This window comes from Bos mutus, chromosome 5 (genome assembly GCF_027580195.1).
Source record: "Bos mutus isolate GX-2022 chromosome 5, NWIPB_WYAK_1.1, whole genome shotgun sequence".
Lineage (NCBI taxonomy): Eukaryota > Metazoa > Chordata > Mammalia > Artiodactyla > Bovidae > Bos > Bos mutus.
The window spans coordinates 90,979,992-90,994,982 of NC_091621.1; the positions used below are offsets into that span (position 1 = coordinate 90,979,992).

General features: G+C 47.9%; 2 protein-coding genes across 2 annotated transcripts; both read right to left on the reverse strand.

Annotated features, from left to right (window-relative positions):
• Positions 1-8,270: 8,270 nt before the first annotated feature.
• Positions 8,271-12,611, reverse strand: BHLHE41 (basic helix-loop-helix family member e41). Its single transcript, XM_070371230.1, has 5 exons — positions 12,477-12,611; positions 12,276-12,339; positions 11,845-11,952; positions 11,407-11,518; positions 8,271-10,928 (listed from the first exon to the last, which is right to left on the reverse strand). Exons 1-5 carry the CDS (start codon positions 12,536-12,538, stop codon positions 9,817-9,819), a joined length of 1,458 nt encoding a protein of 485 aa, XP_070227331.1. The 5' UTR covers positions 12,539-12,611; the 3' UTR covers positions 8,271-9,816.
• Positions 12,481-14,605, reverse strand: LOC138987888 (uncharacterized). The gene is made up of 2 exons (XM_070370141.1): positions 13,939-14,605; positions 12,481-13,175 (listed from the first exon to the last, which is right to left on the reverse strand). The coding sequence occupies exons 1-2, from the start codon at positions 14,603-14,605 to the stop codon at positions 13,015-13,017; spliced, it is 828 nt and encodes a 275-aa protein (XP_070226242.1). The 3' UTR covers positions 12,481-13,014.
• Positions 14,606-14,991: the final 386 nt, after the last annotated feature.

Sequence of the window (14,991 nt, forward strand, 5' to 3'; positions counted from 1 at the left end):
GAAGCCTGTGCACCTAGAGCCCAGTGATCTAGGAGAAGCCATCACAATAAGAAGGCCATGCAGCACAATGATGAGTGGCCCTGATCACTGCAACTATAGAAAGCCGGCTCGCAGCATCAACCAGTGCAGATAAATATTTATTTATTGCCAGGTACCATTTGGTAGTCATTCCAATAAATTATTGCCAGATACCATTCTTGGCATTAGACAAAGAGCTGCGAACAAAATAAAGTCCATGTTCATCCCAATGAGACAAGCAATGAACAAATTATATGTCTGTGTATTCATACAAATCCGTACATACATGATGTCTGGGTGATTCCTGCTATGAAGAAAAAAGAGCAAAAATAAAATGATAGATAAGTGGCACTTTATATATTGCCTACAGGCTGCTCAGGGGGAACCTCTCTGAAGAAGCTGGCATTTGAGCAAAGACCTAAAAAAACGTGGGGGTGCGGTTGGAGTCAACTATCCCCCTTCTGGGGATTGAGTGTTGCAGGCGGATGGATGAGGCAGTGCACACATTCTGGGAAAAGATCAAGCTTGTCCTGTTGGAAGAGCAGCAGCGAGGCTAGTAGGCTCCAAGAGGTGAGGGAAGGGAGAGGGGAGGGGAATTTTGCCTGGTATCTTCCTAAGTACCAACTGAAAAAAATCCAGTGCAGTGAGAGATATGATCTCTAGAGGCCATAAATAATAATTGGTTGGCAAATGCCTGGAAACTTACAAGGCTTCATTGCAAGTTTTGAGCACCATGATGGGTGATGAATGTCTATGAGTCACTGCTATATAGCCAATGCTTGGCATATAGTTAAGAGCTTGATAGATATTTGTTGACTGAATGTTCAAAATCTACCTTTGCTTTTTCAACTTTCAGAGTATTACTGATAACTAAGCTGTCTCCTACAAACACTTTGGGTGGTACAGAAGTGTTATTCAAATTCAACCTGCAAGACATTGCGCATACATATCATTAGGAGGCAAACAACCATGAATTTGTTCTGTGAATGTCTGTTTGCTCACAGCAGTCTGCCTCCAGGGTGGCACTCAGTGTGCCCTTTACTCTGGAGAGTTCACAACCACTCTAGCACGTCTTAGCAAATACTGGCACCTGACTTGTCCAAATATTATTGGCAACCCCCGAGCTCACTTTCCATCACATGACCCGAACCAAATCTGCAAAGGGGTAGTGAGGCTTCTCTATCTTTGTAACACTGCCGAGTGCACCCGCTTGGCCAAAGGGCCTCAACGAACTCCACATTCCTTCAGAGGAATTACTCACTTTAGATCCTTTATAAACATGCACGTTTCCAGACGTGTTACAAAATCAAGTTACTGAGATCACTTCAAAAAGCCGAAGGGTGAGACTTGCTCATTTTTCCTAACAGAAAGCGTTTCTAAGTAATTTTGGAAAATATAACATAAAACCCATCCCCCAGCCCCTGAATAATTTCCTCCACTTTACTGCACCCTGCAGAATCCTTTAGAGCCACAGAATCACTCCTTTTACTTTACACCTTGCCTGGAAAGTCCCAATATATTTATCACAAATAAATCCCCTACTGATTAATTAATGAGAATTCAATTTGCAAAACTGAGACCAATGAAAGATGCTCCCCCCAAACTCCGCCCCCCCCCCAACGTTCCCCCCGCCACTGCCAGAGGTTTCTCCAACAAGACGTGCCCAGGTCAGGCCAGGGTCTGGCCCGCGTCCCGGCGCCGCCGGGTGTGTCACAGGGTGTTACCCCCACCCCCTAGCTTGTCACTTCCCCCGGCTGCGGCCAGTCCAGGCATGAAGTTCCCGCCCCCAGGCCCTCCTGGGCGGCTGTCGACCTTCCTCTAACCCGCTCCCGGCAGGGCTGCTCGGAAACTGCTGTGTCAGAATGGTTCGAGGAGCGCGGAGTCACAGCCAGCTTTAATTCGGGAGGAATGACTACCGCGGGCCGGCCCGCTAGGACTCGGAGAAGCAGGGTGCGGCGCAGCTGTCGGGAGGGCGCGTCCCCGTCCCCGTCCCCGCCCGACCGCCTCGCCCAACCCTCTGCTCTGCCCTCGGCCGGACCGCCCTCCAGTCCACCCCAGCCACCCGCCGGCTCCCTCGAGTCCCTTTCTTCTGGGGGTAGAGGGGGAAAGGGAACGGGGTCCACCGCGCACGCGCAGAAGGCAGCGCGCCGGAGTCTCCAGGTCCCCGCCCCGCCCCCTCTCACGTGCCGAACAGCGTGCGCCGCGGCATGTGCGCGTGCACGTGACAGCGCCGCGTCCGGCCCAGGATCCCTCACCCGGCTCGGCTGTACTTTGAACCCGGGCGTGGGAGGGGGGAGAGAAGGGGGAGGGGGCCCGGAGGAAGGAAAGCCAGGCGGGGACGGGAGGGGGAGACAGGCCTCCGGGAGAATGATATCATCGGCCGATTTATCGCTAGGCAACCTAAGAATGCGTCTCTCTTTCCAATCCTGGAGCTCCTTGAAGATCTGCCGGCTGATGACATTATTCCCCTCTTGCTTTAACTCCCCCCACCACGCCGCGCTCGAACGGCGATTTCATAACTAGAGTTGGTTTTCCAGTTTTTAAATGAGTACGTTTCCAACACAGAGCTCAGAAATAGGTCCTTTATCGCGCCCACTTGTATCTGCAGAGCTCGCCAGGGTGCGGGTGGCTAGTCGGGTTTCTTCACCAGTTTGGTCTCATGCGGACCACACAGCTACTTTATAGCTGTGCAGATAAGCCCCGTTAAGACACATATATACTCGAAAACAAAACTCCGCTTAAACCACCGAAAGAGAAGCCGGTGTCTTTAAAACCCCCTGTCAGAGGGAATTTTATAATTACTCGAAGTAACTGAGGTCTTCAGAAATTTAATCCAAACTGCAGTCCCCCTGTCAAAACTAGCTTCTGAAGCACTGCTTGAACCTGTAAAGCCGCATGTGAAAGCCAAGTTTTAGAGTTACCTGGTGGATACTCAGCATTTGACAGTGTATATACACGTGCATACCCGTATTTAAGAGACTTCAAATTGAAACCGTAAAGTTGTGAAGTGAAGTGAAAGTCGCTCAGTCGTCTCTGACATTTTGTGACCCCATGGACTATAAAGTCCATGGAATTCTCCAGGCCAGAATACTGGAGTGGGTAGCCTTTTCCTTCTCCAGGAGGTTTTCCCAACGCAGGGATCGATCCCAGGTCTCGCGGCATTGCAGGCGGATTCTTTACCAGCTGAGCCACAAGGGAAGAGGGAGATCTTCCCTAAAAGTACCTTCTCTTCCCTTCCCTAAAAATACCCTATAAAAACTGTAGCAAATCAGCCTCTTTTCTACTTACTCAATTCTAAAGATTCTCTCGGTCCAGATGCTTGGCTTAACTTGATCCCTTCTTTCATGGAGAAACTTTAGAATCACTAGGTACAGAGGGGTAGAGACAGAGGTGGTAAACTCACTAGATGATGTCGGGACTTCTAAACCAAGGAGGAAACCTTTCTGGATGTCTCCAAAGTGAGTAGACAGCAAAACTGTATGGTTCTATGTAGGGTATGTTGAAAATTGTTTTTCCAGAATTTCGCCATCATAATTATCGCATGCTCTTATGACATAATTTGAAAAGGCTATCACCGTGCTAATCTTCCCTTGTTCACCAAAAGCATATAGTCTGCTTCTTATGACCTCAAATGGACTGGCTTACCTCATTTAAAGAGAAAACCTCAGCCTGTCGCCTCCTAATTACTATACTATAGGATAATGGTGTAAAGAACAGTGGATTTAAAACCAAAAAATCTGGTTCTAGTCTTGGTTCTGCCACTTACTGAGCTACCTGACCTCGGATTAGTTGGCTGCTTCAGCTTTGTCCCATAGGTTTGGAAAAACAGGCTTTAGGATTCTTGTTTCCCTCTTGGGCTCCTTTCTCTTATTTCCCCTTTGGGTACTGAGTGGAGAACATGGATCATCATGCCCCTACCTGTAGGGGAAGAAGTCATCCTTAGTTTCTTTTTAAGATGGATGGGTGAGGTGAGACAGAGCTGCTTGCCAGGTACTATTTTTCTCCCCTCTACTTCATTAGATATTATCAAGTTATGAATACTATTCTTTGCAGTAGGAAATATCATGACCCTGCCTCAATCCCACCAAATGGCCCAGATCCTCAGGAGATGATGGTGAGAGTCAGTATGGCAGTCAAGTTAGAAAGAGACTTGAGAAGTTAGGAAGTACTTACTCAGACCTCAAGTCAGATGTAACCAATTAAACAGTCCTGGTCGATGGACTTACTCTCCTATTGCTTCTGTAAAACCCAGCTACTTTTTAAGGTCTTCTCTGGTCCACCCAAATGAAGTTAGCAACCTTCACTTGCAAGTATTATAATCATGGCTACAGAGCACTTGCTATGTTGCCTTGTAATTTATTTTAGTGTAGGTCCGTCACCCCTAGTAGACTTTGAGATCCTGAGATCATTCATCTTTAATCTTCCAGCTCTTACCACAGCACCTCACACACAGTAGGAGAAAACAAATACCCGGAACCCCATGTCCACTATTTCTTGAATAAGTAGGCTCAAGGAAAAAGGAGTCTGTTGCAATCCACACACAAGGAGTCTAGAACCTCTCAAGGCTCTCCAATGGGCATGTCTAAATTCAGAGGCAGCATCAGGGCCTACGTGTCTTCCCTGTCAGTTCCCAGAGTGCTTTAGCTAGACCTGCCAACCAAGATATCCAAAACCCAGAGGCAGAGGAGATGGTACACCAGAATCAGGGGCCAGAGTCATCCATGAATCAAAATGCAGGATCAGTTTTCACTGAAGGCCATTGATCCCCTATTCCTATCAACCTGAGGGAAAGAGTATTCATCAAATCAAATAATTGGCTTCTGGCATTGGAATTTATTTTGTAGTAGCTTTAAAATAAAACCATTTTTATGTAATAAAATGATTAAATATATAAAGTGTTTGAAGGCTTTTGCATAAGTGTTTCTGATATGGAATATTGCTGAGAATGTGAAAGTTAAAGGAAATAAATTGGCAAGATCAACATGTCATTGATTCTACAAGTTCACAGAATTTAGAGAAGTGCCCCTCAGGTATTCTGTTAGAATGTATTTATTCTCATTTTATACGCATTTCAAAGGGTGTGGTTTTGGTTAAATGGTTTCCCGGGCCACAGTAATTCAGAAGTAGCAAATTAGATAAGACTTGGAAGCAGAGGCTCTGACACATCAAGAAGTGAAGCTGGTAGCCTGACCCTGAGTAAAGAGACTGAAAAACCTATAAAAAAGCAGATATAAGGACTCAAAAAGGAATTTAGTGCAGGTGCCAGTCTTCCCAGATGATATTTGTAGTGCAAAAGTGGTTTATAATGATGACCCTGAATTATTGAGAAAGGTTAACTACAGATAAGGTATTTCTTTCTAAGATACGTGTAACATATTTTATTAAGCTTTTCACTGAAATACTAAAGAAAAAATAAAGAAAAGATAGACAGTGTTGGCACCTGAACGCAGAAGCTTCTGTTTCCTCAATCATTGTTTCATGGGGCACATATCATTCCCTGAAGTCACATAAATTGGACATCACTTAGTTCAAGATTTTAAACCATCAACTTTTATAAAGGTTTAGTTTTACATTTGTTCAGAGTTTTCAATATGGAATCACTGAACAAGTGCAAGAAACCTAATTTTAAGACAAACATCCAATTCCTTTCCTGGAGCTTTTTTTTTTTTTAAGTACATGCTGCACATGTTTTTTTAGTATAAATCCCATCCTAATCATAGAAAATATGTGATAATTTTCCATGTCAATCCCCTGTTAAATTCTATGAAAAACTGGAACTTACACTGGACTTAAGCATGCACTGTATGGGGAGTTACGCATCCTCACGGGGGTTTCCCAGGTGACCCTAGTGGTAAAGAATCCACCTCCCAATGCAGGCAGTGCAAGAGACGTGGGTTCGATCCCTGGGTCAAGAAGATCCTCTGGAAAAGGAAATGGCAACCCACTCCAGTATTCTTGCCGGGAGAATGCCATGGACAGAGGAGCTTGGTGGGCTACAGTCCATGGGGTCACAAAGAATCGGACATGACTGAAGTGACTTCACACACATATGCACTGTATACCCATTTGGACTTATTTAAAACAGCACAGTTAGAACAATGGGTGGGCCTAAATACTGATCTGAGGGTCTAATAGGTTAAGAATTTTTGTTGAATGAAAAACATCAGATTGCTCTCTGAAGTAAAACACTATTATCACAATAATATAGCCAACTTTTGGCATTACAATGGGCTTAATTTGCTCATGAGGGCTCTGTTCATTTCTGTCTAAAGTAAAAAGTCCTGCCTAGTCTGTACAGCCTTGTCTTCTCAGAATCTCTACTCGAGTTCACCTCCCATGAAGAGGTTCAGAATTGACCTGTGACCTGTGACATGGGCAGGAACAGCCTGAGGCTTGACATACTTTTGAAAAAACCTCAGGTAATGGGCAATAACAAAAGTTGTGGACTGTATGGTTAGTAACAGAGAAGAAAATGAGAAATAGTTTTCACAATGCTAGAAACTAAATTCTAGCCATACTTTTGAGAGCTATTAAAATATAGTTCCTAGTGCCTTATAAATGTGCTTAGTCCTTTGGGGTAGGAAAGGATTTTTATCAGTTCAATATGAACTTTGCTAAGAGCTCTGTGTATGTAAAATTAATTGATATAATACTATATGTGTAAAAACATTATTGACCCAAGATTCATATTTGTCATATATTGAAAAATCACATATACTACAAAGGATCTAGGCTAAACTTCACAGCAATAGGTATAGAATCCTCTTCAGCAAATTATGACGACTTGTCTTTTGGTTCATTAAAATAAATCAATGACTAAAATAACATTTTTCAGATGCAGTACAGATAATATTATTTTGCAACTCTATCCTCAGCAGCTTTATCTTATTACCATGCTAGTATAAAGGCATTTGAAATAAAAATCTAATCTCTAAAATCTGATCTAACCCTAAGGTTTTTTATTACACCAAAACTATACAAATGCCAACATTTTATTATCCTGACTTACTTTGCATCTCTTTTGGCTATAAAACAGATTATTACAACATGTCATTAACATGTAGCTCGAAGTATTCAAAATGCTATTTTTTCCTTTATTTTGGTTTAGACAGAATATTTTTTTAAAGTTCAATAAGTTAAAATGCTCAAAAATCCTACATAGTTTTGCAATGTTAATATTTGTTTCCTTTGTTCCTGTGGCTTATTTGAATGCTGCCCAATCAAATTTGGTTTATTTGGTTCAAGATGCTGCAGTGGGAAGGAGTTCACTGACTGGGGAATACAACAGATCTGGCCTCTAGTGCTAGCTCTAGGTAGCTGTGTGACCTTGGGCAGATATCTGATCTCTCTGGGCTTCATTTCTATTTAAAATGCAGGGGGCTGGACAGCTGTTCTCTGAGCTTCCTTCCGGCTCCACTTTCTATGACTTGCAGTTTGGCTGCCATAAAGTCAGCAGAGGGAGCACTTTTTCTACATCTCATAAATTTTGACTATTATTTCAATACCTCTAAAAAATCAAGGGGTTTGTGACCATTATTGAAACTAGATATTGACAATCCTTCACACAGTTGGTGTCAAATCTAAATCTGATTATAAACTTGAGAAAAGTCTAGAAATAATTATTTCTCTTACTTGAATTCCATAATAAAGTCCCACGAGAGACTTACTTTATAAAGCTTAAGAAGCTAAAATATACCGAGAAATTAGCCACTCCTAAGTGGTACAGTATTTATATAGGACCCAGTGAAAGAGAAACACCAGGCCATATATCAGAGGCTATCTGGTGTCAAAGATGAAAAGGGAAACACACCTCAATCATGAAAGCATTAGAAAACTGGGTGTGACATAAACAAACTAGGTGACTGACTGATAGGTTTTTCTTTTGCACTTTTCATGTAGATACATTGGGAACAAGCAAGTAGATACAGCTAGAACCTGGAGGCTTGCAAGACATCTGAAATGAGTGATATCAAGCCACAGACAAAGTTGGGATTCTGAGAACCTCAATGACGTTCATCCCTGTATTCCTAGATATCTTACAACTAATCAAGCGTCCCTTATGCCTTTTTAATTATTAGACGATCTCATAGCATACATATATTAAAGTTTTTATTCCTTAGTAAGAATTTTAAAATCACAAAATAGCGTGGCAATATTTATTTTCGGTAATAGAATTTATGGAGTGCTGAAAATACTAGAATATAAAGATGATTTCTAGTTTATCTTCACATACTAAACTTTTCTAAACCAGCTGGTTTCTTGCAGACAGTATTTATTTTTTTTAATAATTTAAGACAGCATAAGCTTGTACCAAGCATAAGCATTATAACAAAAGTGCAACTTTTCAGCAAGTCCTCCCCCAAAGATATTTGAACTCAAAATATCATTAGCACTTATTTTCTCCCTACAAAAATAGCATGTCAGACATCATTAATTGGATGTATTAACAACTATGTACATAAGAGCCACCTTGTAGGCTAAGAGTTTAACGTTGTTTAAACACAGCGTTTGAGGCAAACAGTAGCAACAGCAGCAGCAAATGCACCAAACGGACTGAACGACCCAGATATTTTCTTCACTCATAGTCAGACTGTTGTGTCTCACCCCTTACATAACATTCAAGTGAGATTTCTCACAGTGCTACCTTGGCAACACACTAAAAATATCTAGACAAGGTCTTGGTTTAAGCCTTATTAAAAAAGCTTTCTTTGTGATTATCTAGTATCTGGTTTGGTCTCCAGAAAATACATAGACTTGGGAGATAGGAAGGCCTCACAGGGCTCCATTCCACATGTTTACTGCATTTCCAAAGGAAACTGTCCATTCCTTCCTCCTCCACTTTTGTGAATTAACAGAATATAGGATAAATCAGTTTGGACTTTTTAAAGTTCAGTGCACATTCTGTTTTTTTTTAACAGGAAGATGATACAAACTTAGAAACATGATGGATTAAATAATGACAGGGTAAGAACAGAGGCACTCAATTTCACATATATATCTATATATATGAAATTAAGATGAGTTAATAGATTCACGGTCAATTTCTCAATAAAGTGCTAGCAAATGTACTGAGAATGACTCTGGCCTTCCTCATCCATCTCTTTCCCTGACTTAGTTCCGACCATGGCCCAACTCCGCATCTCTTTTAAACGAGTGCAAGTACTAAGTAAGAGACACCACTCAAACTACTTCAGAATGGGTTGCAACGCGAGCGCCTGCACTCTCACCTCTTCCTCTTTGACAAATGCACGCCTTTAAAAAAGCTAAACATTATAAAATACTGGAGTAAGTCGAATTCGAAAAGGTCCTCCTTGTGCCTGTGGAAAACCTCCTAAAGCAGGCAGGACAGCTCTGAGACGCAGGCAGAGACCAGCTACCTGGGGTTCCACGTTACCTTCTCCTACCCTGGTTCAGAGAGCAGACCGTTCTCACTTCCTCGAGAATTCGGTTCTGTATTTTAAAAGAGAATGGAACGTGGCCTAAAAGAAGGCCAAACTTATTATGGGGAGTTCTTCAAAGAAAGAAAAGAATCGGTATTTAGGAGGTTCTTTGATAGCTGGTGGGGGAAAAAAGGGATGTAGGTGTGCGAAGGATAGTGGGCGGTGAGGGGTGAGCAAAACAGGAACTCCACATGTACACAAGACACCTGTGTTGTTGTGTTTTTTTTTTTTTTTTTTTTTTTTTAAAGCCTGTCGTGCATCTCTTACACTTCCTCCCTTAAAAACGTTAAGGGTGTTTTAACTTATTAATATTATTATTCCGCGTGAACCCTGGTCCCCTCTCAAGTGGAGCACGGATTCAGAGGGTTTCCTTTGCTGGCTGCGAGGGATCTTCCTGAGCAGAGCTCTCCGGGTTCCCGGGCTCGCGAGCGCCGGCGAAGGGCAGGTGGGTGCGGCCGTGCGGGTGCGCGGGGTGCAGAGCCCCAGGGGGCGCCACCTCGTGTGGCAGGAGGGTCGCGGCTGCGGCGGCGGCCGCCGCCTTCTCGGGAGGGGGCGACAACACGGAGGACAGGCAGGGGAAGGCGGCGGCGGCGGCCGCGGCCGCGGCGGCAGCGGCGGCGGCGGCCGGAGCAGGGATGCCGGGGTACAGCAATGGAAACGGGGCGGCGGCCGCCGCCGGGTACAGGTACTTCTCCAGGCCGCTCTTGTCCAGGAAGGGCTGCACGTAGGCGGCGGCCGCCGAAGGCGAGAGGAAGTAGAAGGGCAGGCAGAAAGGGGCCGCGGCGGCCGCCGGCTGCGCGAAGGGCGCGCCCCCGCCTCCGCCGAACGCCACCAGCGAGCTGAGCAGGGCGGCGTCGGGTCTCAGCAGCGCGGCCGCAGCGGTCGGGTCGGGCCCCAGGAGCGCGGCCGCCGCCGCCGCCGCGCCGCCCCCCGGGCCGCCGCCGCCGCCGCGGGTATCCAGCCTCATCCTCTTGGGCGCTGGCGAGTCCTCCCCGGGGGGCTCCTGCTTAATGGTGACGCGGCTCGCCCCCGCGCCTTTGCCCTTCTCGCGGTCCGGCCGGGCCTCGGCCTCGCCACCGTAGCCGCTATCGGTGTCCGTGTCGTTCTCGGCGGCGGCGAGCTCGGAGCTGGGCTGAGTCCGCTGGATGACCGGCACGCAGTGGGCGAGGGGCTCCAGCTTCTGCCCCGCGCGCTCCAGGCAGGGGGCGGCCCCGGAGCCGGCGGGGGCGGCCGCCGTGGGCGCGCCGGTGCCTTTGCTCAGAGGAACCTGTTGAGTCAACAGCTGCGGGGTGGGCAAGAACTGGGTGGCCACGGCGTGCAAGTGGTTGATCAGCTGGACACACCGCGGCTCCCTGGGCGTCCAGCTCTCAAACCGGGCGAGGTATTGCAAGACTTCTTTGGCGCATGTTTGAAATCCCGAGTGGAACGCATCCAAGTCGGACTGAATGGGCGATTTCAGAGATCGTTCCCCTAGGATGAGGAAGGGGTGGGGGGCGGGGGAAGGGAACAGAGGAATGAAGGCAAGAAGAAAAATACCGACGTTGAAACATCTGCTTATCACGTGGGCCCTGCACTGACTAAAGTGATCTCGGTTTTTCCTCTGTATTCGAATGATATTATCCACCGGTTGCCGAGGGGTGGGAGGAGTAGGGGGTGGCGGGGGTGGGGGGGGGAAGCAGGGGGGGCGCTCTAGTCCCAGCTGAGAAACTAAAGTGGAGAGGGCGCAACCACCACTTTAAATAAAAATCTGATTCCTCCGAATTCTGCTGGAAGCCTCTAGGATGCGTCGGGAAGTGGGCACTTTCTAATGAAGGGAAAGTGTAAGCAATTTAACAAATGAAAGTGAGCCCTGGGAAGGAGGTGGAGGTGGGGGAAGAATCTTAACACTGCTCCTCTGTGGGTTGCCCTGCTTCATCGGGGGTGGGTTGGCCTCCCTGAACTGACTTACCATTCTGTAAAGCAATTATCTTCTGATGTTGCTGCTCCGTTAAGGCTGTCAAAGCTTTTAAGTGTTTCAAAGTTAATTCCAGGACTACAGCTTTCTCCAGATGCCCCAGAGTCTGCAATGATGCAAAAAAGAAGGGAGCACTTGGTTACTTAAAAACATACATTTGGCTTGACTGGCTCTCCATTTGGCACAGCAACTTAAGCAAATACTTGAAAGAAGTACTATTCCTTTACTTCTTGAGTTTTCCACCATACAGGTTATAAATGATTTCTTGCCTTCAGTTGTGAACACCTACTCTTGAGTTTGCAGGAAACTCTACACTATAGCACAAGTTGTAAGGCATGTGATATTTACATTTATTCTTATATCTCTTGGGAGTGGTACCAGGCTATTAACACGACCCCCGAGAACAGCAAAGAATAAAAATGTGCATCTTACTGTCAACTTTAGATGTTCAGGCAGTAAGTCTTTCAGCTGAGCAATGCATTCATTAATTCGGTCTCTTCTTTTCTTTTCTATTAATCTGTGCGGTAATTTGTAGGTATCCTACAAATACGAGAGTCATGGAATAGAAAAAACGATAAGCTAAATATTCACTTACTGGATATAACAATACTGCCCCCCCCCCCCAATACTATGTGAGAAACTATGCCCAAGACACCTCTTTCCTCTGGGCTTTTCTGAAATGCAATTTAAATTCAGGTATGATGTTTAATCTCCCCCTGAGAGTATCCAGCAAACCACTTAAAATTCACAGTTGGGGAAGCTCAAAGGCTGGAATATATTTGCGGGCAGAGCTTCCCTGTGAAATCAATGGCCCTAATTAACTACCCAGGCAGGTTATGGGGAACATCGGAAACTACACTTACCTTGCTATCGTCTCGCTTCATGCTCCTTTTGGGCTTACACATATACAAAGAGGGATAATCCAGTCTGCAAAACAGAAATCAGCATCAGGCACCCATTCGGGGAGGGGCTCTACCCTCGCCCGCTCCATACCACTTTCTGGAGAAAAAAAAAAATTCAAACTGAAGCCTAGACAGATATTCGCAAGGGTGCGTGCACCTTACCCTATAAAATCTCTATGTTCCAGTAACTGTCTCTCTTGCAAATGAGGAATTCCTTCGTCCATGTTCAACCGCTGTCCGTTTCCTCTGTTTCGATTTTTGGGGTTTATAATCTGTGGGACGGTAGCTTTGGGAGATCTTGGGGGATCTGTAGATCTCCAGTCTCTCTCTTTCTCTCTCTCCCTCTTCAGTGCAGTGTTGAAAGTGTGAAGCAGTTGGTCCCCCCCTCCCGCCGCGCTTGCTCTCTCGCACACACACGCACACACACGCACGCACACTCGCGCCGGCCCCACTGCGCTGGTAGTTTGCTCTCACTCCGGGCAGTGTTTGGCCACAGGGCACGCGCGTCGCCGGCCAGACCAGCACCCAGCTCACGTGCGGAACGTACCATCCGCGGTCCAGCCCGGAGGGGGGCGGGGGAGGAGGGGCCGGGCCGGGAGGGGGCGCAGGGAGCAGGCTGCGAGGGGAGGCGAACGGCGGGAGGGGGCGGGGACACCTGATCAGGGCCACCGGAAAGGAAAAACAACTTCAGCCAAGCTATTCATCTTCCCGAGGGCGGTGCAGTCAGCTGGGGAGTGGGAGGGGGCGCCGGGGGTGCGGGGCCGCCGGGGCTTCCTCGCCTCGGAAGTGCGACTCCCTCCACCCGTCCGTCATGACGGTTCAGGAACGTGAACGTGGCTTTTTGCCTTTCCACCGACTGTGCTGTTGGTTTGGACCAGAGAAAGGAAAGAGAAAGAGAATTCGCGGTGGGTCAACTTCAGTCCCAGAGGACAATTTGGAAACTTGTTTGCTCACCGCTGGGCGGCCTGGGTAGGGGGGAACCCCTTATAGCCGTGATTGGAGGTTGTCCCGAAAAGGGACAATTTGAAATCCGCTCCCTGAAAGATTTAAGATAAATGCAACTGTAGCCACTAGGACAGAATGTCGCAACCCGAGTGTCTTTCGGCCACACGGTGTCCCTGGGCCACCCAAACTTCCCGCAGCTGCCGGAATTGCGGTGCCACTAGTCACAGCCGCAGATGACGACGTTCGGGGCCTCAGGCGCTCCCGGAGGGACGCGGCGGGGAGGGAGGGGAGAGGATGGGGTGGCAAGAGAGGGGCGACGGCGGAGAAGCAATGCAGCAGTATCGTTCGCGGGCTCAACTCTGCCGCCCCTCCGCGTCTCGGGTGGCGCTGCGTGCTTTCCCCGCCCCTTCCCCGCGTGTGATAAGCGTCTCCGGGAGTGTGCAGAGCCCACGTTTACTACCGCTGGCACCTCCAAAGCCTCCCTCCTTAATCCTGTCTCCAACGGGTACCAGCACAGGGCCAGCAACGTGATCCGACCTGCCGCGGCTGCCACATCACTGCGCGGGGAACCCGTGCGCGCGCGCGCTCGCCCTGCAGCCGCGGCGCTCGGCGCGGGGAAAGCACAGGCCAGCGGAACAGGGCTACCTTTCCCCAGAGCCGTCCCGGGAGCATGACTCACTGCTAGTGAGAGTTACCCGGAGGTGCCCGCATTTGCGCAGCGGAGGGCCAGGGACCTTGGAGACGAAGCGTGGGGAAGCGCCTTCTGTGGGACCCCCAGGTCTCTGGCGCCGCTGCCGCCACTTGCGTCTGCCAGGGCCAGGATGGAGAGAAGATATGTTTATCTGTCTGTATACAAGTAGATCGATTTCAAACCCAACGTCTTTCCTTCCTGCATTCTCCCGGGTGATCCCCGAAACATTCGTTATTGCCAGTGGCACGTGAACCAAGGGGCGAAGCACGCTGAAATGCACGCGCACCCGGGCGCAGCAGGGACCGGGGCCGTCGCTACGTGTCCCCCGGCCCGCCCCGCCGAGCGCGGGTTCCGGGGACGGGTCTGGGTCGCGGGAAGCGGCGGCCGGGAGGTCACGTGTCTGCGGGAGTCGAGTCTCCTCCCCGCCTCCGGGAACCGCCGGGGCTGCGGCCGCGTTGCTGCAGTCTCCCGGGTCCTGGGCGGAGACGCGCCGCGTCTGGCTTCGTGACTCCGGCGGCGGCGGCGGCCCAGGCTCACCCCGGCGTGAACAGACGCTCGCGGCCCGTCCGCTCCGTTTGCCCAGAGGGCCCGCTAAGGTCTCTCGACTTCCTCCAAGAGGGAGGCGTATTTTGCACCAAACAGGCAATTTAATCATGATAATACTTTAAAAGTATTTGTTAAATACTGATCACATTTTTTATACCTAGAGCCAGCCTCTCGTTTCCAAGTGATTGGGTGATTAATTTCCTTTGGTGGGAAGGACAAATAGGTTTAAAAGCGGCATACCCTTGCGGCACTGTATCGTTTAGACAAAATAAGACCCCCAAAAAAAAGAAGGGGGGGCGGGGAATGTTTCAAAGTGAATAATTTAAAAAAATGAAATACCAGCACCCCTTATAGGTTTCTGACGGTTTGGAGAAGGAAGAGGGTGTAAATATTTGCCCTAGAGCTAATTTTTCACTTGAAAAGGATGGTTGGAGTATTTAGGGAAAACGTAGTGAAGACTGCGTCTTGGCCTTGAGGGTAGAGCGGACCAGACGC

Bases quoted from the DNA above. Each gene is read 5' to 3' on its own strand.
- BHLHE41 (XM_070371230.1), bottom strand. From the start codon at position 12,538: ATGGACGAAGGAATTCCTCATTTGCAAGAGAGACAGTTACTGGAACAT. The intron at 11,519-11,844 runs GTAAGATGCACA...GCATCATTGCAG, and splicing joins CTGAACATCTAAAGTTGACA to ACTCTGGGGCATCTGGAGAA. The intron at 10,929-11,406 runs GTAAGTCAGTTC...TCCTCATCCTAG, and splicing joins GATAATTGCTTTACAGAATG to GGGAACGATCTCTGAAATCG.
- LOC138987888 (XM_070370141.1), bottom strand. From the start codon at position 14,605: ATGATTAAATTGCCTGTTTGGTGCAAAATACGCCTCCCTCTTGGAGGA. The intron at 13,176-13,938 runs GTGAGTCATGCT...CCAAACCAACAG, and splicing joins CCGGGTAACTCTCACTAGCA to CACAGTCGGTGGAAAGGCAA.